We start from the raw sequence: 27320 nt of genomic DNA on the forward strand, positions 1-27320 counted from the left end.
TTACAAATTGCATGCAAGACACTACTAAGATAGCCAAAAAAACTACATCTTAGCTGCGCGTATGCAATTGCTTTGAAATTTGATTCGAGCTCTTTAGAAATCATCAAACATAACATAAATCAAGTGGAAAGCAATAAAATCAAAATTAAAATATGGAAATGTTTAATTTAAAATTCCTGGCAATCTTAAAAAACATCCAAAATTCTCTTCAAATTCCGCATATCTTTTATTGTCAAATAAATTTCTTTGAATTTGGTGACCTCCCACAAATTTGTTCATGACTCCCAGGTTAAAATTTTGTAAAAAACAATACAAGTTATCAATTGTATTTTGAAAAAAAAAAAAAAAAAAAAAAAAAAAAAAAAAAAAAATGATTTCAGGCTTGTCTTCAACAGAACAGCATGCAATAGAGTATATTCAAATTTACGGGAAAGTATGACTTATGTGAAAATTGATAAACATTGGCTGTCCAATGTGAAAAGTGAATTACGGTTTAATATGTTATGTTCATAGCTTGTGTATTTTGATTATCTAACTAAATACAGAATGATCCGTTTCTTCAAACTTCTGCTAGAATATCTATTCTATTTCAGATAAACAGAAAGCAAGTGTTGTATTCTCATTTAACAATTACAATTGTCTTGCATAATATTTACAAGGAATGAGTTAGTTTATTTAACTAAAGTGCAGTCAATTTTATTTCTTATTTACATGAATGATGTATCACACAATGCTGTGTAGGCTGTTGACCTAGTGATGATGACTCAAAACGCATCTCTGCATTCAGGAATACACTCCTTACAAGAATATAACCATGCACTGGAGTCCTAGTTTTGTTGTGGTATGCAATCTCTTTGGGTCCTAAATTCTAAAAACTTTTCCACTCCTAAATTCCAAAAATTTTGCTACTCGATATTTCTGTAAATTCCAAAATTTTGCACACCTGCCATAACTGCACTGGCTGTGGCCTCAGTTATTCAATGTTCCAAAAAATCAAATATTGTAACGTTATTTTAGACCATACGTTCTTAAAATGTGGATCGCAACTCCCATCTACAGCAGGGGGTCGTAAAAAATTTTAGTAGTTTTGGTATTTCTTAAACTTAATATAATAATTTTACAATTACACAATATATTTACACAATGTATCTAAAAATAGATGAAGATAAGACAATACAGACAAAGAGAAAAACAAAAATGTTTCAATGCATTCTGTTTATAATATAAATGTTCATTTTACTTGCTTTGCACATGACCCTGTCATTTCGTCTGTTACTTAAAATTTTCACATTGAAATGAGAAATTAAAGATAATGATTTAAAACTGCAATAATATCTTACAATACAAGTGAAAAAACTGAGTTTCACTCGCGCGTGTGTCAGATTTTCGCAATGCTTATGGGGTCCCACAAAATTTTCGTAAATATTTTGGGGTCGTGAAAAAAATCTATGATAAAAAAGGGTCACGACTGAAAATAAGTTTAAGAAGCCCTGTTTTAGACCAATCAGTTTCCTGACGCCAACCCATTTTTTTGCCTGCTTTGTTTCTCAGCCGAATTATGTTTCTGTGGGAATTTTTCTATATTTTTACTGTTTCAGCTGAATGGAAAAACACGCTAAAATGTTTCAAATACTATTAGGGAAAGAGAATCAAATATTCCACATTATTATCATCTCTGTTTATCTCATGTTTCAATTCTGAGTTGAATTATGTTTTTTGATAGAATTTTTCCATATGACATATTTCAGTTCAACAAAAAATCAACTTTTAAAATATTGAGGAAAAGCATGTACTAAAATGTTTCAAAATGAAAATGTGGGATAAATAAATATATAAATTAGTTTTTTCTAGGAGTTCTTATATATAGTATATAAAGAAATTTACAATCAACTTTTCACAAAGACTAAAAAATTGAAGTTCAAATGATCTTCATAAAATCCTATAAATGTGGAACAAGAATAATTTAAAATGTAAAAATTAACACGTTGACTGCCGCGTGCATTTTACGTGATTTGCCCATGACGCCAACTTGATATTTTTATTATGCAATATATATTATGTCGAAATATTATCTACAGAACATAGTTATATAATTGTGCTTCATGCTGGGGGTCATCAGCGACCTCCAAACATCTGTAGACCATTTTTGTGATTTATAATTTAAATTTTTACGATTTATTTGGTTTACGTGATTTGCCCATGATGCCAACTTGAAATTTTTATTATGCGATATATATTATGTTGAAATATTAGCTATAGAACATAATGTTATATATAATCGTGCTTAATGCATTTCTCATGCTGGGGGTCACCGGTGACCCCCAAACATATGTAGACCATTTTTGTGATTTATAATTTAAATTTTTACGATATATTATTCTTCAAACCATTATAGTATCAATGGTACTGTTTAAAAATTTATCAGTATCAATATTTATTCTAATTATGTATTTTAATATTGGTCACTTAGCTGGTGACTCCCACGGCGCTGTAGCCAAGTCGAGTGCAGGTCTTCGGTGACCCCCACGGTAATCAACATGTTAAAATAAACCATCACAGAGCTATGTCGAATTTAATTACATTTCCACTTTCTTCTTCCTTGCTTTTCTGTATCCAGAATCAGCTTATGAACCATTTTAATATATTTTTTATCTTAATAGTTCAACAAAAAATTCTAGTCCTCCTCAAAGCGAAGGAAAATCATTGAAAATATCTTCCGATTTAAAAATATTTTTCTAATCTCAAAAGAATCTAAAAAGAAAAAGAAAAGAAAACATGCCCTTAAAAATGTAGAAAAAATTAAAATCCTGCAGTGGAAAATCTTTGAAAGTTCAAAATAATTTTAACACAAAACTTATCTAGAACCTCTTATCAAACAGCAGTAGCAAAGGAAAATGGAGGGGGTAAGTAAAATCATTAAAAATATCTTCCAATTTAAAAAGATTTTATCAAGTTAATGTGAATTTCAATTTTTATTCTTTCTGAAAAATTGGTCCTAAATTGCTTTCTTTATATATTTACTGATCAATTTTTAACAGCATAATGCACAAAAATTTTTGGAAGGATTATAAATTTTCCTTTTAAAAAATTATTTGTATATACATAGTCCAAACACATCTGTATACAGTGGAATACATTTAACGCGAAATATCGGTTAACATGAAATAATGCAACGGTCCCGACAAACTACTATGTATTTTCATGCATTTTGTTTCTCTTAACACGAAACAAAAATTGCTTAACACGAAAAGATATCCTTTCTGGAAATGAAAAAAATACAGAAAACACTGGCATCGCAGGCAAGATTTAAGCGGGGTGTGAAATGAAAGAGAGGTGGTTTCACATGCTTCGTAGAAAAGAGGCTAATTTGGCTTTGAAATACCCTCGGAATAGCCTGTGACATGAGCCAGTTTTGTTTATCTACGCTACTTTCACCTTCCACGTCTAAAAACGCCACACAAACGTCTCATCTCTCATCAGTTAGCTTTGGGATTCAGTGATGAGTACATGGCAGTGTGAGTAAAAATTAGTGAGTTTGGCTCATATGTTGCACTGCATAGAATTCAGCGACTCCAAGGATGAATGAAAATTATTTTCATTACACATGATTCTCAAAAGTATCAAATTCATCGGCGCCGAAAGAAATGGAGAAGTAGGGTATTGAAACTGAGCTGACACTTAATGAAATATTTCAGAAAGTTTCTGTATTAATGAACTGTCCTACTGTACTATCGGAAGAATTCGTTGCAGTAGTTTATGATAATGTGTGTACAGCCCTAATTATGGCAGACAAATTTATTTTGGAGTTTGTTCAAAGCTAAAAAGATATCATTGATGCAGATTCTGATGACGAAAATAAAATGAATGCAGTTCCTGTTCCCACATCATCTGAAATGAGGAATATCATAAAAAGTATGGACAGCTATTTCGACGCACATTCCAATGGTGAAATGAATAACAAAATGTTCGACATTGAACAAGTTGATGCTAAAAAAGACAATGCAAAGAAAAATATCAGATTATTTTCCCAAAACTCAATGTTTTGTTTTTCAAAAACTTCAAAATTTTGTATTAAATTCCATTAAGTTCTTGTGGATGTTTTTGTTTCATTGGTTTTTATTAAATACATGCATACATACATATCTATGTAAATAAAATGTACTCTAATAAGCTTAATTTTATTGAATATAAAATGTACTCTAATAAGCTTAATTTTATTGAATATATGCTTTTTTTTTCTTTTCAATATTCTTTAACACGAAAAAATATTTCAGTCCCCTCAGTTTTGTGTTAAATGATTTTCACTGCATATCTGTTGCACATAAAGCCCTTTCTTACATAAAATATAAATGTATGTATAAAATAACTAAATAAATTTTAAAGGAAGTTTAATTAGCAAATATGAAATCTTAAAAAAGTACATAGTATGAAATTTATAATGGCAAACGTTAAAAATAGATGAAAGTAAATAAAATTTAAATTATAGAATGTACTTTATAAAATTAAAAATAAGTGGTTAAAAATACCGTAATTTCCGGAAGAAAGGCCGCATCAGCGTAAACGCCGCACTCGAGAAAAATGGCGGGAAAAAAATTAAAATTACACAGAAACGCCGCATCAGTGTAAACGCCGCAATAGATTAAATTGCGCGTGACATCGTCGTGGGCCGTATAGATGAAAAAACTCAACCTAAGTCCTGATATATGACATACCAGTTAAGAAAAATGCATGAAATGTAACCATAACTCAAAAATAAATTAAAGGTAAGAAATGTATAGCTTCTGTGCCGTTTAGAGACATTTTCAAAAATTTTCCGCTCCCTTCTTACTTAAAAACTATCCAACAAGTACTTGTACCCAAACTGATGGGATCTGTATTTGGCAGAATGCCAAGAAAAAATTCATTCATGCTGAAGGGGAAATACGTCAGAGTTCGTTATTGCGAGGCAGGTGGAGTCGTGTTCGCCTTAGAAAAAAATTGCAGAAAAGGCAGGGGTGGGGAGAGGATGGGTCCTGGAAGATTAATGGAATGACAGAGGAGAGAGACTATTCAAACTGATGAGAATGTTGATTTGAAAGGGGGAAGAATGTTATTGTTCTGAGATCTCGTTTAGGGTGAATAAGGCATGTAGGTCCGTTCAAGGGAAAGAATGTAAACAAAATAAAGCTCGCAAAAATCAACTGAGTGGTCTTTTGTGTGGGAACAGCACCAGTCTACGCACAATGACAAGGCCATCCAAACCATGTACAATGACCATCATAGGAAATATTTTATTTTTAGTGCACCTAAACGCCGCATGGGTAGAAACGCCGCACCCGCTGAAAATTTAAGTTTTAAACATATAAACGCCGCGGCGTTTGGTCCGGAAATTACGGTATATTTTTTAATTACTTAAAACATGGAAGTTATTTGGCAGAGATTGTTGCATATAAAATTACTACTTCAAATTTTCAGATTACTATTGTTCATATTTAAAGTCTCAACTTGCAGTCTTAATCCACGTAACAACCATTGTAAAAATCACCCGTTATCATATTCAAAGATCAGCAGCATACATTTTTTCAAAATCGTGCATAATATTAAATACTGACTTTTGATAGTCAAGTTCATACAAATAAGATGAACTGTTTTTATGGTTTTAGACTAGTAGTTTATTCTTCCATTCACTTATAACAATATTTCATTTTTTATATGCTCGGCTATCCAAAATTTCAAGAGCTTTCCGGATATTTTTTTTTTTTTTTTTTTTTTTGTCGAGTTTTTACTGTACATACATTTCAGCATTTACATTGTCAAAATAGCACAGACACATACTTGAAGTGAATTTACTTTTACAGCTAAACACAGGAACTGGAAAACAAAAAAGTACTTATTCAGAGATTGTATTTCTTTTTCGTTCATGAAAATTAAAGTTCATTACACAAACATGCATTCACACTGCACAAGCATGTATGGAAATTCTTAATACATTTAGTAATCCTGATAATTGATTACGCATTTAGTAAATAAATCAGAAAATATCTTAATGTATAACAAATGAATAAAGTAGTTAAGCTTTTATAAAACAGAGCATAATACCACAGTTACGAAGATATTTAATGTTATAAAGCTAGGTAATTTAGTAAAATTGTTCACCAAAGCAATGAATTATGAAGTTCCTTGTATATCTTTATAAATGAACTTTATTGCTGTTTTAAGCAATTAAACAACTGTTCCAAGTTATTTTAATAATTTTGAAATAATACACTAAAAGAAACATTACAATGTATTAATCTATTTGTCAACCTTGATTTTGGCACGAAAGTCTGCAGAATGCTTTGTAGTTTTTAAGCACATAGAGGCACTGCAATTCTTTCTTATTCCTTGATCTGAAGTTTTCTGTAATTGTTTTCTTTATTTAAATTGCTGTATTGGCACACATACAATTTTTGTATAGTGGCTTCAGATGTGGATAAGTTTTTCGAACACTTTCGTTTGTTTTACTGGGGTCGCTGAATTTTGCGATGAAATGCAGCACATTTATTGCCGAGTATCACCTTCCAGATTTTTCATACTCTTAATGTATACATCAGTAGTGAATTATTTTCCTCTTTCCTCAAATACACTACGGCGATAAAGAATAACAATTCACTAAAGATTTTGCTTAAATTCCCACTCATAATAATTAAAATTGCGAAAATCTTACAATTAGCACCTAAACACACTATTCAGAAGCACAATTCTTTCGAAAGCGCGCCGTAGTAGTCAAAAGTGGGGTAGGCGTCTTGCCAGGTGAAACTAATCGATATTTCCGTACGTCAAAAATTCGAAAAGTAGGGTAGGGTTTGGAAATACGCGTCCATGGAAGGCCAACTAGATCTAGTTGAGTTGGCCTTGGTCCATGACGTCAAAAATTCGAAAAGTGGGGTAGGGTAGAGCTAGCCTTAGGGTAGGGTTTGGAAATACGCATCCGGTGCTGGTCCGTGGACCAGCGGTTGAGAGACACTGATCTAACTTACTCAAACAAATCTCCTCGAATGAAGAAGCGGGAATAGTCTGTATACTCCGTTTTTTATGCATACTATAGTTTAGTTTAATATGCTGCAGCTATATTAACTAATTTTGGATATATAATGTCATGAGCTAAAATCTCGGCATAATTCTTTAAGCCGAAGAACGAGCCTTGGTTCTCGGATAAGCATATATAGTTCTAAGTATATGGCAGTGGTTCAGCAGGCGCATATTGGAGCTGCGCATCTGAACATGTTTTTAAATGTAAGAAGCATTGAGAGAAATATTCCAAAAAATGTTTGATATAAGACTGAGTAGAGAAATGCCTGAGGAAGAACTTCCTGCCCAAGACATAGAGTTTTTTGTCACTCCGGGTTATGTTATATCATCTGATCCTGGTTTTATGAGGTACTTTCAATGATATATGCAGTTAAAAGAGGCATTAAGCAAATAATATGAAGAATTCAGGAAAGTTATTTTCCGTGACGTTTTTGTCATTGTTAGTGTTTATATGTTAAATGAATAGTTATTGTTTTATTTTTGAACAAGTGCGGAGTTTAATCTATGTTTATGTGTGCATAAATATGAACTGCCAATTTTTTTATATCAATGTTCATCTAAAATGCAATTTTATGTCTCTGAAGTACTATTGGTTAAAATCCTAGTATACGGTATAGTATATATCCCATATACTAGGATTAAATATGCTATTTAACATATCTATATTGACAGGCATATGTAAATTTTAATGTATATATTTGTGTAAAAATGTGTAAAGCAGACTTATAATTTTAATTGGCAGAACTATATTAACACAGTTTAGTTTGCATTATTATAAATAGTTACTATTTTTAGGACAGAAAGAGGAAGTACCCAAATTAAAATGAAGAATAAAAGGGTCTACTGCCAATTAAAATCAGAAGTTTACATGTTTTTCTTGCCTATCTGTCTATACCTTGCCAAGTGTGAGAGAATATGTTTGTGCGAAATATGGTAATTAATATGTAGAAGAACTTTTTTATTTTGCTAAAATAGTGTTATGTTATAATAACAATATCAAATATCATAAAATTTGATCTTCTCTTTCCTGGCCCCTTATTTCTGAATAGGGACAATAAATTGCCTGCTTTTCCAGCTTACTTTGGCTTTATTGAAATTGTTAATTAAACAAATTCTTACCCCTTCTGAAGCGTTTTCATTCAATAATTTTGTGAATATGGTAAGTGTCCTGAGACATAAAAGTATAATTCAGGAAATTTTAGCTCATGCTTTAACTGTTGTGTCAAAATTGTTGAATAAAGAATACCTAATGTTTAAGCATTAAATTCATTAGAAGTATGAAAAAATATTGGGTTTTCATGCGCAGAGAACCTGTTGGTGCTTCGGGAAAGAACCCATTGGCGTCGTATCATTTTTACTCGCCAAGCTCGCGGTTCATCGGCGATGAGCTGAGCGGTAAACGTGATTTTGAGTGCATATAGATTCAAGTTAGCAGATAAAACAATATATTAAGCATATGGTAGTAAAAATTCACAGATAATAAGCATGTAGATGTAAAACTAACCAGTTAAACGTGATATACGGAAATAAATTTGTATTAAATTCAAGTTACACAGAAAAGAATATATTATTAAGCATAAGACAATATATAAGCATTTATAACGGAAATAAAAATTCATTTAAAAAATATAAATTAGTATTAATATACTGAAATTAACCGGTTAAACGTGATATACGAAAAAAATTTGTCTTAAATTCCAGTTATCACAGAAAGCAATATATTCCTTACACCAGCAGTGGTTTTTCTAATTTTTATGACCATGGTGATGCATCAAACTATTCTGTCATCTTAGATAATCAATATTTTTTTATTTCAATTTAATCATTTATTTATGTCACACCTGCCATCCGCTGAAAGGTTATTGTTAGAAAAGCATTAACAATATATTGTTAAAATTTTACACCATAAAAATTGATTTATTCTCAGAATTTTAGATGACAATAACCAATAATAAAAATAAAAGCATTACTTAATTATTTAAAATGCACATGCACATTTTTGCGGTCTATGAAAGCAAATTATTTTAGACGCTGGAAACCTCATGGTTCTTAGAGCTGTTAATAATTAAGAACACAACGTTGAACAGCCATGTTACAAATTAACATTCACCCCTCCTTTCATCCCGAACGAGAACTGGCATCTAGCTACGAAAATATTTCTATTTATTTGTTGTTAAAAAATTCAGAAAAAATAATAATAAATAAGAGAAGAATAATATAAATCTGCAAATGCGAACAACGACAGTGATAATTCAACAAAATAAACACAAGAGGAATGGTTGCATACTTCGAACAAGCGAATAAGATATATCCGAAGGGTTACCAGGTTTGAACTATTATCGCCAAAGTTCGCGATGTGTACATTTACCGGGTTCTCTGCGGAAGTGCTTCCAAAAAAATTTTGTGCTTATGCCGTATATTGAGCAATGATATTGTGGTGTCTTATCATTGTGAAGATATTAGAACTCTAATAAACATGTGTGTAATATATGCTGTTACTTTTGTCTTCATGTGATGTAAAAAATTCCTTTTTTAGTTACAGCAGAATAAAATTTTGTTCTTCACTGCACGTAATGTTCAGACTGTCACCATCTAAAACTGTCTTAATATTTGAAGACCAAGCTAATATATAACAAATTAAAAAATAAATAGCACTTTTTAATTTTTAAAGACAATATAGAAAATCTTAAGAATTCAGTCTTACAACAGATTTATAACCAGTTTCATAGTAGCTCGGATTTATAATAAAATTTTTAGAATCACTTTGTCAGTGCAAAAAATTTAAAGGTACTTTTCCGTTTTGCCGGCGCAAGCGATAAAGTCGCCAATAATGGTACAACCGATGCCAAACGGAATATTCTCGCTGGTAACGTTTTACGCCTCATTTTCAAAACAAGTCGCAGCTTTTTCTTATCAGATTCATTGTTTCTTTCAATACTGGTATATAATTACATAGAATTTTTATCAGATAGTTCAGTTTTATGTCTAAGGCCATTTTCGGTAATTAAGTCAATTAGAATACAATCACAGCGCTTACCCGAAGCCGAAAATATAGAAAAGGTAAAGTCAAGGGTTAAATTCATCCATTCTAATGAGAATGCATTAGCGAAGTAAAGCACTGCAGTTTTACATAATTTCTGAGTAAGCTATTCGCACGAATTGAAATATTTCTTGCATTTAAACTTGTGTTCCACATTAAGATTTAACTTGAAATTAATGTAGATGATTACTGAGAGCATTAGATTTTTGTAGAGTAGTTTATGTGAGATGAGATCGCTTGGGGTCGTGATATGAACCGGCGAATCAGGATGTTGAACCATGTAACATAGTAAATTCTTAAATTAATGTCTTTTTACAAATTTATTGTCTTTATTTATTGGCCTTTTTATAAAATTTTAAGCGATATTAAAATGTTTATGCCTTCAAAAAAAGAATTCTTAGAACTGACATTTTTAAAATATTTTTTATGTGTATACTGTATGTTGTCGCCAATAAAGTCTGCTTGGTGAGATTTGCGCCGGCGAAACGGAAAAGTACCAATTTAAAATATTATTACAAAAAATTTAGAATATTAATTAAAATATTTTAAATTTTTTTATAAAGGAATGATTTTTCGGTACTATTTGGTTTCGACGGCCGTAAAAAATCGCCAAACTATTGTTGATGTCAATGCTGCCAAAAAGGAAAGTATAAGAGTATAGAAAGGAAGTATAATAGTAAATAGCGGTTGATCTTTACATTATGGTAACGGCGATTTTTTGGCGAAAATTTGGCGACCAACTCTTTTACAGCAACCCTCTATTTTTTTTTTTTCCCCGCCGCCATTTTGTCTTCACGAAGTAAAGACATGTTTCTTTTCTTTTTGTCACCTGAACACTTCTTCCAACAATCTACTAGCCGAATTACACTTATGCTAGAAATTTTATCAAACAAAACAGCTTAATCATGACAAATATTCACTGCAAAATTAGGAAAAACTGCACAATACCATCCTCCTTACGCATTTTTCAAAATAACATATACACATAAACCATGTACACGCCGACTTATTTTTACTTAAAAAAACATCCCAGAATTGCACAAAAATGGCATTGTGCACACTCTTCACTATATCCATGTACACTGCTTTTTTCTCATAAATTACAAAAATTTCACGAAAATACATGACAATTTTCTCAATCTTTAAACCCGGTAAAAAGAACATATATGAAATTACCTGATCGCGAAAAAGTATTTACCCTTTCCAAATATGAACATTTCCACATATAAAATAAATAAAATATCCAAAAACTTTTACCTCTAAATCATCTATTTATTACATTATACACGTCACCAACGAATTCATACCGCAAGCATTCCAAATACTTAGTATCAAATATTTAAATTATTTCCATGCACGTTTATTTCAACTTAAACGTATACCAAATTCCTACAAGCATAAAATTCACAAAATAACTATCATTTCATTAAAATATCACTAAACCATGTACACGTCGACTTATTTTTACTTAAAAAAAATCCCAGAATTGCACAAAAATGGCATTGCGCACACTCTTCACTATATCCATGTACACTGCTTTTTTCTCATAAATTAAAAAAATTTCACGAAAATACATGACAATTTTCTCAATCTTTAAACCCGGTAAAAAGAACATATATGAAATTACATGATCGCGAAAAAGTATTTACCCGTTACAAATATCAACATTTCCATATATAAAATAAATAGAATATCCAAAAACTTTTACCTCTAAATCATCTATTACATTATACACGTTACCAACGAATTCATACCTCAAGCACTACAAATACTTAATATCAAATATTTAAATTATTTCCATGCACGTTTATTTCAACTTAAACGTATACCAAATTCCTACAAACATAAAACTCACAAAATAACTATCATTTCTTTAAAATATAATTAAATTCAAAAACACTACTTAAAATATAAATGAGCACATACATTAAATTAATAAAAATTACCTTACAATCCTAATTACTTTAAACTAAATCATTGCTAATAACAATTTTCCCAATAATACCAAATTCCTTTCCACCTTACATTTACAACAATGCATAAAAATAATATCCTCAAATAATTAAAAATACTAACTTACCTAATCTTCTTCAGAATCTTGATTACGTGGCGGATACACTTTTCTTCCTTCTGTTTCAGAATCTTTAAAATCATACTTATCTTTCAAAGCAAGATACGAGGTAAAATAAATAACATAATAAAATATCTTTATTTCTCTCTCGCACAACCTTAAAAAACATTTATTACTATCCTTTTCAATACCACTAAATACCCATTTCGAATTCACTTTAGTTACGGCCATGGGATCCAAAAATTCACAAACACTATTTCACACAACACAGAATAAAGCCAAATACAAAATTGCCAGATTTTTTCCCGATTAAAGAACAGTAATTCATCCATTAATATCACATGACATATCCCATGATCTCTCATTTCCCTCACACAAAATAATGCGTAATCAGAACTGAATACTACTCACATTCTTAACAAAGTCTAACTAACCTAATCTTCTTCCGAATCTTCCTTACATGGTGGATACACTTTTATTATGGATTCAATAAAATTACTGAACGATTTTTTTTTCCGAATTTGATAGAATTTGATTAAAAAAAATTCTCTTTATCACATCTACAATTCACTTTAGACAGCCAGCGCCATACAATCCCAAAATTATTCAACCCTACTTCACACAACACACAATGAAGCTTAATACAAAATAATATACATCCACAGATACTTGACCAAATTCCCCCCTTTTCCGATTAAAGAACCGTAATTCGTCCATTAATATCACATGACATAGCCCATGATCTCTCATTTCCCCCACACAAAATAATGCGTAATCGGAACTGAGTACTGCTCACATTATTACCAAAGTCCCAGGTAGTAACCTTTATCGCCTCCAAAATGTCGCCAAACTACCAGTTACCATATTGTAAAGATCAACCTAAATAGCTATTTAAAATTGATGTTTTAATTTAGATTAAAGGTAAATTTCATATAATACTTATTTTTATTATTATAATTTATATGAAAAAGGCTAAACATGACTAAATGGAAGCATAAAATAATAACTATTTCAGATCATTACTATAATTTATATAAAAATTGCTAAACATAACTGAATGGGTGCCTGCATCGCTATTTTGCTATCAACTTATCGCTAAAGCATAATTTCATCTCGTTGGTTGTTCAAACGTAATTTTCTATAATAAATAATGCCTTTTCTTTGAAAATATTCCCAGTAAAGTGCAGAATCGCTCACTTGTTTGTTTGCCGCTTGTTTGGGTAAAAACAATTGGATTTTTGTCAATTTTTTCTTACTTTTTAAGTGAAAATAGGTCGATGTGTACATAGATAAAGCCAAGGGTGTGCACAGAGCCATTTTAGGATTTTCTTTTTTAAGTGAAAATAGGTCGATGTGCACATGGATACCAAGTATGTAGAATTCTTAAAAATACGTCAAACAGTGGGTGTTTCTGCACTTTACCCAAAATTCTATTGCCGACTTTTCATCATGGGCAATTCCCAAATTGTTAAATCCATAGGATATCAGAAAAGGATTTAAAAATTAAACTGGTATTTCAATGGCATCTTAAGAAATATAGAACTATATAAACTTACGCAATCTGAAATCAGCGCGTACGCTAGATTTGGCGCTTTTGCGCGTACATTTTCGCTGCAATTTTTTTACATCCCTCAAAACCGAACAGTACAGATTTTGGTAAAAGTATAGTTTAGAATACTCCTTGGCGAAACTTGCCGATTTTTGGTGGTACATGGATACTGATTTTGTGTAAATCTACGACTCGTTATTTTGTCTTGCGAAGCACAAAAATCGCCACTACACAAAGCCAAAATAACAATACAAACAACTGCACAAACTCGGTATCCCTGTACACATCGACTTATTTTCACTTAAAAAAAAATCCCCGAATTGCACAAAAATGGCATTGCGCACTCTTTTAACTTTATCCACGTACACGTCGACCTATTTTCACTTAAAAAAAAATCCCAGAATTGCACAAACTTTCATTGCGCACTGCCTTTACTTTGTCCATGTACACATCGATATATTTTCACTTATAAAGTCAAAGGAGGGTTGATCTTTAGATTATGGTAACTTGGCGTTTTTTTGGCGAAAATTTGCCAACCAACTCTCCTACAGCAACCCTCTATTTTTTTTTTTCCCGCCACCATTTTGTCTTCATGAAGTAAAGACATGTTTCTTTTCTTTTTATCTACTGAACACTTCTTCCAACAGTCTACTAGCCGAATTACACTTATGCTAGAAATTTTATCTAACAAAACTGCTTAATCATGACAAATATTCACTGCAAAATTGGGAAAAAGTGCACAATACCATACTCCTTACGCGTTTTTCAAAATAACACATACACATAAACCATGTACACGCCGACTTATTTTTACTTAAAAAAAATCCCAGAATTACACAAAAATGGCATTGCGCACACTCTTCACTATATCCATGTACACTGCTTTTTTCTCATAAATTAGAAAAATTTCACGAAAATACATGACAATTTTCTGAATCTTTAAACCCGGTAAAAAGAACATATATGAAATTACCTGATCGCGAAAAAGTTTATACCCTTTCCAAATATGAACATTTCCACATATAAAATAAATAAAATATCCAAAAACTTTTACCTCTAAATCATCTATTATATTATACACGTCACCAACGAATTCATACAAGCATTACAAATACTTAGTGTCAAATATTTAAATTATTTCCATGCACGTTTACTTCAACTTAAACGTATACCAAATTCCTACAAACATAACATTCACAAAATAACTATCATTTAATTAAAATATCACTAAACCATGTACACGTCGACTTATTTTTACTTAAAAAAAATCCCAGAATTGCACAAAAATGGCATTGCGCACACTCTTCACTATATCCATGTACACTGCTTTTTTCTCATAAATTAGAAAAATTTCACGAAAATGCATAACAATTTTCTGAATCTTTAAACCCGGTAAAAAGAACATATATGAAATTACCTGATCGCGAAAAAGTACATACCCTTTCCAAATATGAACATTTCCCTGTATAAAATAAATAAAATATCCAAAAACTTTTACCTCTACATTATCTATTATATTACAAATGTCACTAACTAATTCATACCTTTACTTCTTTACAAATGGTTACAAATACTTAGTGTCAAATATTTAAATTATTTCCATGCACGTTTACGCAAATTACTTTACTTCCACCTTACATTTAGAACAATGCATAAAAATAATATCCTCAAATAATTAAAAATACTAACTTACCTATTCTTCTTCAGAATCTTGATTACGTGTCCGATAAACTTTTCTTATTTCTATTTCAGGATCTTTAAAATCATACTTATAGTTCACACCAAGGTACCAGGTAAAATAAATAACTTAATAAAACATCTTTACTTTTATCTCGCACAACCTTAAAGAAACACTTATTGGAACTTTGGAATGTTGCGGTTATACTGGCTTTCAGCAGGAAATTAAAGTCACCCCTTTCAATCCCACTAAATACGCATTTCGAATTCACTTTAGTTAGGGCCATGGGATCCAAAAGTTAACGAACACTGTTTCACACAACACAGAATAAAGGCAAATACAAAATTTCCAGATTTTTTCCCGATTTCCCCCCTTTTCCGATTAAAGAACTGTAATTCGTCCATTAATATCACATGACATATCACATGATCTCTCATTTCCCTCACACAAAATAATGCGTAATCGGAACTGAGTACTGCTCACATTATTACCAAAGTCCCAGGTAGTAACCTTTATCGCCTCCAAAATGTCGCCAAACTACCAGTTACCATATTGTAAAGATCAGCCCAAAGGAGCACCAAATTCTACAGTATAGGCAAACAAGAAAATACATAATCTCAATAAAATACATTTTAAACCAAACAATAAAATAACATAAAAAAGGAAAAACATTTTATACATTTAAGCACTATCAAAAGCAAATATTCACTTACCATGATTTTCGAGTTCGCTTCGTACACCCAGAGCCACGTAAAAATCAAAATATCAGTCATACTCAAATGACTTTTTTCAAACCAGGTACTCTTTCTGATGGAACGCTTCACGTAATGACCATCTGAACCTTTCTTCCTACAAACCCATTCAAATCCATCTAAACGGTTTTTACGTTCGACTAAACGCATATCCATCCTACATACAGGACACTTATAATGGCTACTAAGTAAACCTTCATTTACACACCAGTCAATTAAAGCTCTTTTCCTCTTTCGCTCCAAATCATACAGAAGCTTCAAATTACAAATTAATCTTACTGCATTCGGCCATTCTTCCGTCTAAAGAATCAAACCAACACACACCACAAAAATGCTTTCAAAACATCCTATGTTTCAAAATTTCCCAGAATCATGCACCCGATTACGTTACAATAGGGTTTCCATAACATTCAATGACTCAGGCTACCATAAATGAAACAACAACTTGGCGATAAATGAAACAACAACTTCGCCATAATACAAGGGGTACCTTAAAGTATACTCTACCCCAGATTTTTCATTGATTTAATTTTTTAATACATATTATCTATACTGCTTTTTGCTATAATGTTAATGTGACAATAAGGTACATTAAAAGAAAAGTAAGACTGTACGTTGTTAGAATAATGTGCGTATTTTGAATAAGAAGTAACTTTTATTACTTTTATAAATCATTTTATTACTGTGATAGTTAACCACAGAACATCTTAAGTTCATCTATATGTATATAATTTAACATATTTTATCCATTTGGTGTGTGTACTAACTATGTTGTCCTGTGTTTAAATGTGGTATTTCTTTAATTTTAAGAGAATGCTGATTGCTTGTAAGGAAACATGATCTATTATTTAAAAGTATGTGAGATTAGAAATTTGTTGGTGGTGATTCATTCAGGTACTATTCAATGCCATAATGTTCTTTGCAAAAGTGTTACACATGTTAAAATTTAATTTGGTACATGTGTAAAATCATATGGACGAGTAAAGTTGGCACAAATTCCACCAAACTGATAGCAAATTGTTTCATATTGTTCCCCAGTGCATATTTAATGGAAATTAAAGCAGAAAGTTAATTTTTAAAAATGTTGACTTCTCTGTTTTAGAACATACTATTAAAACAGTTTCTGACACAGTTAATTTACAAAATTAACTAAACATAAAAGTATTTTAAAATTATTAGCAACAGCTACAGAAAGCTATTTAAATGAAAAGCCTATAAAAAATAGCATTATGCTGGTTGCTAAAACTCCCTAATAGCATTCAAAATGATAAGTCTTCTTTATGAAGACAATGCCAAATAAAGTAGCATAAATACAAGTGCTTTTGTGCAGTTCTGCGATGCTTTTTGTTTCGTCATTTTGCTGAACCCCGTAATCTTTCAATGTTATGTGTTTGTGCACCAGTATCTGGGTCAACAAAATTATAACTGTGATTAACCTTGAAATATTCAAAATTTTCAGCTCTTATTTTGTGAGTCTTGTATGCCATCCACAAGTCAGAAAAAATAAGATACTTCTTTTAATATTTTCGGTACTTGCGTATTATCGCAACCAGGTTGGCGCAATTTGTAAGTTTGAGTAAAAAAGTATGAATAGAAAGAAAATGTACATTTATTAATTACAGATAATTTTTAATACAGTTTTTTATATTATTTTGTTTTAAAATATAAAATAGCAATTAAACCCTTCCGGTTTCGAATTTGAATAAGTTGCAGAATTATTTTTTCGGCGGAAATCTTTTGGCTATTGCTTTTAGCACTGATTGAAAACCGTCTTCACCATTAACAGTTTGAGCTTGGCGCCATATAAATTCGATAAGGTATGAGTCAAGATGATGACGGCCTGTTCCTTTCTGTTTTTTGTTGCGCCATTTGGCTGAGCCCCACATGTACTCTACATAAAAAATAGCATTATGCTGGTTGCTAAAACTCCCTAATAGCATTCAAATGATAAGTCTATAAATAATAATGATAATAAATAATAAATGATAAGTCTTCTTTATGAAGACAATGCCAAATAAAGTAGCATAAATACAAGTGCTGTTGTGCAGTTCTACGATGCTTTTTTTTTCGTCATTTTGCTGAACTCCGTAATCTTTCAATGTTATGTGTTTGTGCACCAGTATCCGGGTCAACAAAATTATAACTGTGATTAAACTTGAAATATTCAAAATTTTCAGCTCTTATTTTGTCAGTCTTGTATGCCATCCACACAACACAACGTATCATATGTTGTGTGTGGACGCCCATGTTGGGATCCACAAAGTTATATTTGTGATTAACAGTTCCATGCAGAAATCCAGCATTTTCGAACTCACTTGTATTGTACCCTTTTCAGCAATCCAAATAAATGATGCTTCCTTCCTTGATATTTTCGCAAATTTTTTCCATGAGAGTAACGGCGCTTCTGTTAGGTACAGTAACCAAAAAAGTCTTTCTTTTCTCGGCAAATTCTGCCGAAAACCCATTGCTGTGGTAGTACACGCCCAGCGTTATTTTTTTTTTTTACAAAGAAACTTTTTTCTTAAACACGTAGGGTTGCCGTAAGTAGGGTCGCCAAATTTGGGGATTTATGCGAATTTTGGCCTGGTTGCGTTAATACATAAGTACTATATTTTCTTTAATTGCTTGTAAGAGGGTTGCTGCTATCAATCAGGAACTCTTATGATAAAACACTTGACCAATTTCTACAGACATCCATTGCTCAGAGAGTATTCTATTTGTTTGGTTTTTGCATTTTGAGAAGTTCTCAAAATGCAAAAAGGACTGTGAGATTTCCACTGTGTGGTTAGGTCCTCTGATTTTTTTTCTTTTAGTCTTGACAAAAGGCTGCATGCACAAGCTTCTCTTAAATAATTATTCCAATCTATCACTGTCTTATTACTCAAATGGAATTTTTCTTTTCTCCATTCAGGAGTTGTTCACTTATTGCACCAACAGTAAATAAATCTGAGTGCGGTCAGAAATGCTATATTAACCCTCCAACTAAGTTTCTTAAAGAATGGATACTCGCTTGTCACAATTTTTAACTTTACAATGCCATCGTTTGTCTGACTTCAAGTAAATTTTCATAACGTGCTCGTTGATGAATTTTTTTGATGCCAAAATCCCATTAGTTTCAAAATGCTCAGTCGCATTCTGTTCTATAGTAGTTAGATCCCAAATTTTTATCATTTTGGGATGTAAAAGCAGAGAAATAGCTGTTAGAACTGAATTCTGGTTTAAAGAAACACAAATAGTTTATCAAAGTAACAACCATGTATTTAGTATATAGTTTAACATTGTTGATGAAAAATCGTGTTTGGAAACATTTTTTTGGTTTTCGCAAAAATGGTCAATGGGATTTTATACATGTGCCTTTAATTCTATTTTATATTTACTTATAATTTAATATGAAAGCAAAATCGGCAATTTTTTTTTAATCTATGTATTATGCATTCTACATCGTCTATGTATTATGCATTTGTACAGCTTGGCAATCGTAGATTTTGGGCGGCTTCCTTGTACTATTAGTAAAGTCTCTTTCTCGCCAAACTTAACCTCATCTCTAATACAGAAGTATCCAATTTTAGTACATTTTGATCTTTAATGACCTGACAACATACTTTGGCTAATCTTTGGAATATGGCAACATTTTGGTAAGGCGATAAAGGTTACTAGCTAGGACTTTAGCGATGTACATGGATAAAGCCAAGAGTGTGCGCAATGCCATTTTTGTACAATTCTAAGATTTTTTTTTTTAAGTGAAAATAGGTCGACGTGTACATGGATACCGTGTATGTGCAATTCTTAAAAATGCGGCAAGCAGTTTGCGACTCTGCACTTTCTCCCAATTTCGCACCTAATCTTCATCATGATTAAGCACTTCTGTTCCATAAAAGTTCTAGTATAAGCATAATTTGGCTAGCAGATTGTTGGGAAAAAAATGTTGAGTAAAAAAAAAAAAAAAAAAAAAATTGCCTTTACTTCGTGAAAACAAAATTGCATCCAAACTACTAGCAGGTTGCCGTAGCAGGGTTGGACTCCAAATTTTTGCCAAAAAATTGCCAAATTACCATAATCCAAAGATTAACCTATACTTTTTGGGGGTGTGTGTCAATTTCATTGTATGAAATATTTTTTTTTGTGCGTATGAAGCAAGAATTGTGTAAGGTTATCCTTTTTCTGTCAATAATATTAATTTTAATCAAACTACTAAACCTTTTTGTGCAGACTAAGCCGGTTGAAATTAAATCTGTCTTGTTTTGCAATATGAAATCCCTTAGAAGTAGTTTAATTATATCATTGAATATTCTTCCACTTTTTTATTTGATTTCTGGTAAAAGAGGTTACCTCATTTCTATCTTTCTCCTCCCCCCTCGCTCCTTTTTCCTCATTTTTTCTTTAAATGCAATGTAAATCTCTTTCCATAAAAAGTTGACTACAAAGTACAGTTTTACATGATATGATATACGCATATGGTAACCTTATGTGCTTGAATCATTGTAAATATCTATATTCCATGTGTATCATTGATATCATATTGTTGTTACATTTTCATCATAGGAATTTCTTAAAAAAGTGGGGTTGGATTGATTACTGCTTAAAAACTTTTCTGGCCTAACATAAGTACATTACATTATTTTTTTTAAATTGGCAATTTATAAAAATAAAATGTATTTGTACTTCCAGAGGTCATGGAACATGGGCAGATGAAGATGATAAAATATGTGCCACTGTTGCTGGTTCTGTTGAACGAATAAATAAGTTGTACTCTGTGCGACCTCAGCGATCTCGGTAAAACTTAATATTCTTATTTATTCATAATTTTTTATTATTTTATTTAATTTTGTATTTTAAGGTATGTAGTATAATGTTTTTTAGGGTATAGTTTCTTTGCACAGTTCATCATTATAGTGATAGGTCATCTTTTTTATTTATTTTTTTATTAATTTATACTTTTGTCTATAAACATGTTACAATTTTCAGTTTGCATCAACTAAAAAAGATCCAGTTTTGTTCTTCTAAGGAAAAGAAATTCCACTACACGTTATGTGAGAAAAATCGTGAAATGGAAAAACTTATGTGGCATAAGTAAATAATGCCTGAAAAAGGCAACTCTTGACAAAAAATGATTTTCTCTACTGTTAGTCTGAAAAAATATCATTCAAATATCGCAGTTATAAAACGTGGTACAAAATATTGCCATCGAAAATAAAGTGGTTCAAAAACTTTGCAGTTTAAATACACCATCGTCGAAAATATGATGGTAAAAAATAAAGTACCTACAAATCATCACATGACGATAACATCGCACGCATGCGTTTTCCAGCTTTTAAAAGCTGTAAATGCATTTTCGCATAATGATTGGGGAGCGCAAGAAGGAAAGAGGGATATTTTTACTTCTATATTTCATATTTTGATTGAACTAATAAACTTTTGCTGAAAACAGCAAATGATTGTGAAAAAAGTTTTCTTGGGGGGGGGGGGAGGAATCTGATAATAAACAAATCAAAGTTTCAGATTTTAAATTACGTCCAAGTTTTGTGTGTTACTTTTATTTATTAAATATCACGTTCTACACACTTAAACTATAAAATTCAGTTCAATAGCGATATCGCAAATTAATTTTTAAATGAGCATATCTTTAGAATTTCAGTACAAAGTCTCTCGCACTGGAGATAAAAATGTTTTTATCTTGGTTTGGAAACCCTTTTTATCTCTAGATGTGAACTGTGTATCGGAAATTCTAAAGATATGCTCATTTTAAAATTATTTTGTGATATTGCTGTTGAACTGAATTTTATGGTTTAAGTGAACTGAATTTTATGGTTTAAGTGTAATTTTATGGTTTAAGTTTTATGGAACATGATATAAATAAAGGTAACAGCTTTGCCATAATTTAAAATCTGAAAGTTTTCAAATTTTTTTACAATTTTTATTTTATTTTATTTATTTATTTTTTGTATCCAGTTTACATCTACTACTTGTATGAATTTAAAGATGCAGGGCAAAAAAGCTCTGTGCTTTCTGATTATTCACACCCACATCTAAAGATGCCAACTCTCATTGACTGAAAACATTTGTTTGGGTGTCTTTACAACTTGCAGAGACTGTTCTATTTGTAAATAATAACAAGGAGAAGCATTTTGTAAAAATAAAAATTTTTGCTAGAAAAAAATTTATTTAGACAATATTTGTATTTTCATGGCTGGTGCATACTGCTTAAAGAAATGTCTTAAATGTAGAAAGGTACATAAATTTGCATGTACTGAAATAAATATATGGTACGTGCCTGTGTGGATTGTTTATTATCATGTATATACTAAAAAATATGCCATAAATGGGCAAAATTACTGAAAGGTGTTTTGAGTGGTGGTGAAAATGGTTTTAATGGCATCTGAAAATTCAAAATTTGAGAATAGCACACATTTGTGTGAGAGAAGAGGACCAACTGATTGATTTGAATGGCATTGCCGATAACAAGGGTGTGTGAATATATATGTGAATATATATGATGCTTGTGGGATGTGAAGAGAGCATGTTAGTTTAATAAAAGTCATTTGAGCATTTATGACATTCTACGGAGTTGGGAATATGTATGAATGAATTTATTCGGGAGAAAGGTCCATTAGGGAATTGAGGTCAATTAAAAATGTTTATTTCCTTTAGCACACTGCTATTTAGTATCTATTTTTCTGTAATATCTACAAGAACAGTTACATTTTAGGAAACACTGTACAGAAGTGCCCCGAATTGGTGATTTTTCAATATCGTGCTAAGTTGTAAACTGAGACACATTTTCCCTTTTTGAAGCTGTAACTGTGTGTATGGGAATTCTCATATGTAATTTTATAAAAAACTGTTGTGGTAAATATACTTGCTGTATTGCTTTCAAAAAGCAAACATTTGTTTAAAAATATTGTTGCGTTTTTCTTTTCCTTACACCAGTTGTTACATTATTTTCTTCCTTCACGTTTGTCCGGGGTTCGTGCCCACCAGCGGCCGAGTGGTAAAGTCGCTGAACACTGGTAGTTCGGTCCGAGGTTCGAATCCCGCGAACGGACTGGCTGCATGGGCGTTTTCGTGGTTTTCCCCATGTGTAACGTGTATACGAGCCAGTTTCCCTTAGAAAGTCCTCCACGAAAGGCATCCCTCCCTTTAGGCAGATGGCCCTCGAGGCTTTGCATACTCACACACACACACACACACGTCCGGGGTTCGTAGATTTGGAGTGAATAACGATGACACTTGATGAAGTATCGAAACACACTTTATTAGCCAGTATCGTCAGGACAGCTCCAAAACACGTTTTACAGTTGTCGATGAACTACTATAAACACGCTGACATGATCAGCGACACAGCCTCCAGGTTATCAAGCTATCATAGTGAAGACAGCTTCACGGCAAAACACTAGAGTACAGCTCCTAACTCTGCTTGGTCGTTCTCAGAATACCACATACTCTCGAAACTCTCCATGCTACAACTCGCAATGCACTCGACGACACTCTAAGCACAGCTCCCGACTCTTTGGTTCAGTCGTTCCCGGAGCTCAACACACCCTCTCGACGATGCACTAATAGACTCCTTCGGTGAACTCGACGACCCACTCGGCACTCGCTGCCCGGCTGTCAACTCGATCGACTCTGCACGGATTGACTCGCTAGACGAGACACCAATTTGATACTGACTATCTCGCACTCTGACTCGCCCTCTCGACGAGGCACACTTCTCTTGCACTGTGGACCAGTGCAGTTTATATAGCTTTCGGCTTGTGTTCAAGAACATTCTGGGCTAAACCGGTAAGAATTCATTCCAGAAGGTTCTCCATCAGTCCATGGCATAGTGCCAATTTTGTCACCAAGTGGGCGATTTCTCGCCATATGTGGCAACCCTGCCTTCCTTTACCATTTTATGGCAGTTCTAAAACTTGCTTTGCAGGGAAGCTATCCCACCGCATCTGTTCATTTCGTAACAATATAGACATGGCCTTGTTTACTTAGAAAGTCATATCTTGTGTTCTGTGAGCCGTTGCAATGTTTCAATTATGTATGCTGGTTATGATGATTAATCATCATAACCAGCATATAGTAGATTATGTAGTAAGCATATAGTAAGTAGATTATGTGAAAATGAAATCTATTTCAAAGCCCTTGTCCATAATTTTTTTTTCAAATTGTAATCTGTATGTGCATCAAAGTTGACTGTAGCAGATCAGGAACAGTAACATTTATAATCTCGGGAACGCTAAAGTGTCAATTTAAATACTACTGATTCTGTTAATTAGTGTTGATTAATTCATTTAAATGCTACTAATAGCTCTGTCAAAAGTTAGCATCTCTAAATTAGACTGATATTGTAAAATTAACATTTGATTTAACTTAGATGTGTGTTGAGAAGTCTGCAGGTTAGTTTGTTTCAGTTAGTATAACCATTAAACTGTTGTGTTAATAATTTTTTTATTCAGCTTTCACTGTTACAATTCTAGCTATGGAAGTCAAATGGGATGAATAATTGTTTGACTGCCTTTTGCAGTTACTTGAGTTGCTAATTGGTACTTTAAATTCAATAGTTTGTTTAAATTCAAGAGAATTTACTATTGATTGTTAAAGTGAATTTCCAAAGAAAGAGTATGAGCATGTGTGGAAAAGCCAGAGTAAATCTTTGTAAAATAGGTTTAAAAGGATTTTTTTTTTTTTTTTTAAATTTTGCAGTACAGTACGAAGTTTGATATCCAGACTTGTTGGGAGTTCTGCGATTCCGGATTTGGGATTTTTTCCGGATGAAATAATGAAGTATTTATGATTTAAAGCAGTGCTCCGCAACCTTTTCTCACCTGCGATGCACAAAAAATCTTTCTGGAATTTCGTGGCACACCAAAAGCTAATGTATATATGTATTGATTTATACACAAAATTTACAATAAATTTTTGTTTTTAATTTAAAAAATATACAATTATAAAACCATAACATATTTATTTATATGCAATCATAATAATTATCAATGTGATACCTGCGCTTAAAAAAAGTTATATATTTTTGAGTTCCGAGTTATCAAGGAAGTGCCGAAAAAATTCAAATGCTGACACACTTACAATCACACACACAACCACACAACAGTGAAATATATAAAAACATTTAAAATAGACATTATTAAGGAAAAAAAATTGTCATTGTGTATTAAATACATGATAAAAAATTGCAAAATGTCAAATACATGTATTTGATTGCGGCACACCTATACCCTACTCATGGCACACCAGTGTGCCGCGGCACACCGGTTGCGGAGCACTGATCTAAAGGGTATCAAAATTTAACAAAATGCTTAATATTTATTTGTTTACTTTATTAAACATTTCTTTCAAGTAAATTGTTTAAGTTGCTTCATTTTTTGTGCTAATACTTTCTCTTTAATTCTGTAGACAGACATAATTTCTTGTTTAGTTACATTGTTGAAGTCCTGTAACTGCTGTTTCGAGAATTCTGAATATCTTGTCAATCGAAATTTTCTGGTTTTCAGTAACTTCTTTGCCACTTTCTTCACTATCGGTACTTTCTGGATCTAGAACCATACTACAGATTTCACCATCTATTAACTGATTGATGATTGAGGAGTATTTTCATCACGATGAAAAACTTCTTTTATATCATCTTCATTTATTATCGCTTCTCCACATTTCTTTACAAAGTTGGTTAATTGAAAAATTTCACCTTTGGTTTGCAATATCTGAAAACCTTTAAAATTCACGGCTAACATCATAAAATTTAACTATTGTTCACTATGCATAATTGGCTTTGTATCATGAGATTGGTGACTGAAAATAAGTTGTTCCGCTAAAGTTTATCTCGTTTCTATTTTGCACTGAGACGATTGAGCCTGAATTGTATTAGTTTAATTATTTATTATACTTATGTCTATTCTTGCGTTGAAAATTTTAATCTAATTTTTAGTGCATTAAACTTAAATCTGTAATCATCGCCAAACGTAATGTCAACATAAAAGGTTATCATACTCTTTATTATTCAATTACTAACATAAAAAAATTTGTTTAGGTATCACTACATGAGTCAATACTCAAGTTGTCATGTGTTGATAAACATGCGGTGATGAAAGCAAAATATAACAAATAATGATTCGTGAGGTTGGCGTCAGGGATATAAAATATTAGTAGGTCTAAAATTAAGGATGCATCTATGTAAAATGTTTTGGTTTGAGATGTAATGCCAAGCAGATACGCATCTACAGAGCCAAATTATTGATCATGCAAGTGTATGCTAAAATGATTGTTTCTTCAATAACTAGGTATTTTATTTAGTGCCGAAGTGAAACTAAGAATCAGACTCTCCACATGTTTTATCAAATGATCAAATGTGCATGCCTAAAGATACAAAAAAAGATGTTGGCTTTGAGGTCCGGAGTTTAGATCATTCCGGATATTGGACGTCCGGATCTCGGGTTTTGTACTATAATTTAAAATTGCACAAAAAAAGAACTAATTGAATAATATTCTGATGTAAGTTTTACTTTTGTATGAATAATAACATTAACTTTTTAAAAAAAATTAATTTGTCTCATTCCTGTCCAGGACACACTTTGTTTAAGCCCATAGTTAAGATAATAGAGAAAAAGAAAACTTATGTAAGATATGTTAGTGAATTAAAATTCTGAGTGCTACATATTCAAAATCTAAATATGTAGCATTTAGAATGTAATTCATTTCTTAAATTCAGTTTTTCTGAAGAATTCCATAAATTGTTTAAAATTTTTAATGTAATGTTTAGGTATAGTATCTTTTTTTTAGTTACAGTGGGGAAGTTGGAGATGTTGTAGTTGGCCGAATAGTTGAAGTTCAGCATAAAAGGTGGAGTGTGGATGTAAATGCTCGATTGAATGCCATTTTATTACTTACATCAGTTAATTTACCTGGAGGTGAATTAGTAAGTAAATAATGAAATACTTTCATTGCTTCTAAATATGCTTCATTGGAATTTTTCCTTAATTATGGAATTATACCTGACAGAGACGAAAAACGGAAGAAGATGAACTGATGATGAGAAATTATCTTGAAGTTGGAGATCTTATCAGTGTATCCTTTATTTCATTTTTAAATGATTAAACATGTGTATATTAATTCATATATGAGATTGCTTAAATGCTTGATTTATTTATAAAAATATATGTACAAGTATCTATCTGTATATA

The 27320-nt window shown here is 31.7% G+C and overlaps 1 protein-coding gene across 5 annotated transcripts in view; it reads left to right on the top strand.

Moving 5' to 3' along the window:
• The first annotated feature begins 7189 nt into the window (after window positions 1-7189).
• Rrp4 (exosome complex component Rrp4) overlaps window positions 7190-27320 on the top strand; it is a 78912-nt gene continuing 58781 nt past the window's right edge. For 3 of the 5 annotated variants that reach the window (XR_015039506.1, XR_015039505.1, XM_035362972.2), the window contains exons 1-4: window positions 7194-7398; window positions 20809-20913; window positions 26920-27055; window positions 27139-27204. Coding sequence is in view for 3 of the 5 variants with exons in the window: in XM_035362972.2 (XP_035218863.1) it covers window positions 7286-7398; window positions 20809-20913; window positions 26920-27055; window positions 27139-27204 (420 nt within the window). In the remaining 2 variants the exon portion in view is untranslated. Of the gene's footprint in view, window positions 7399-20808; window positions 20914-26919; window positions 27056-27138; window positions 27205-27320 lie in introns of all 5 variants that reach the window. The other 2 variants (XM_035362973.2, XM_035362975.2) reach the window with 2 other exon arrangements.

Source organism: Stegodyphus dumicola, chromosome 2, assembly GCF_044657685.1.
Source record: "Stegodyphus dumicola isolate Sdum_Otavi_A_Nest chromosome 2, ASM4465768v1".
NCBI lineage: Eukaryota > Metazoa > Arthropoda > Arachnida > Araneae > Eresidae > Stegodyphus > Stegodyphus dumicola.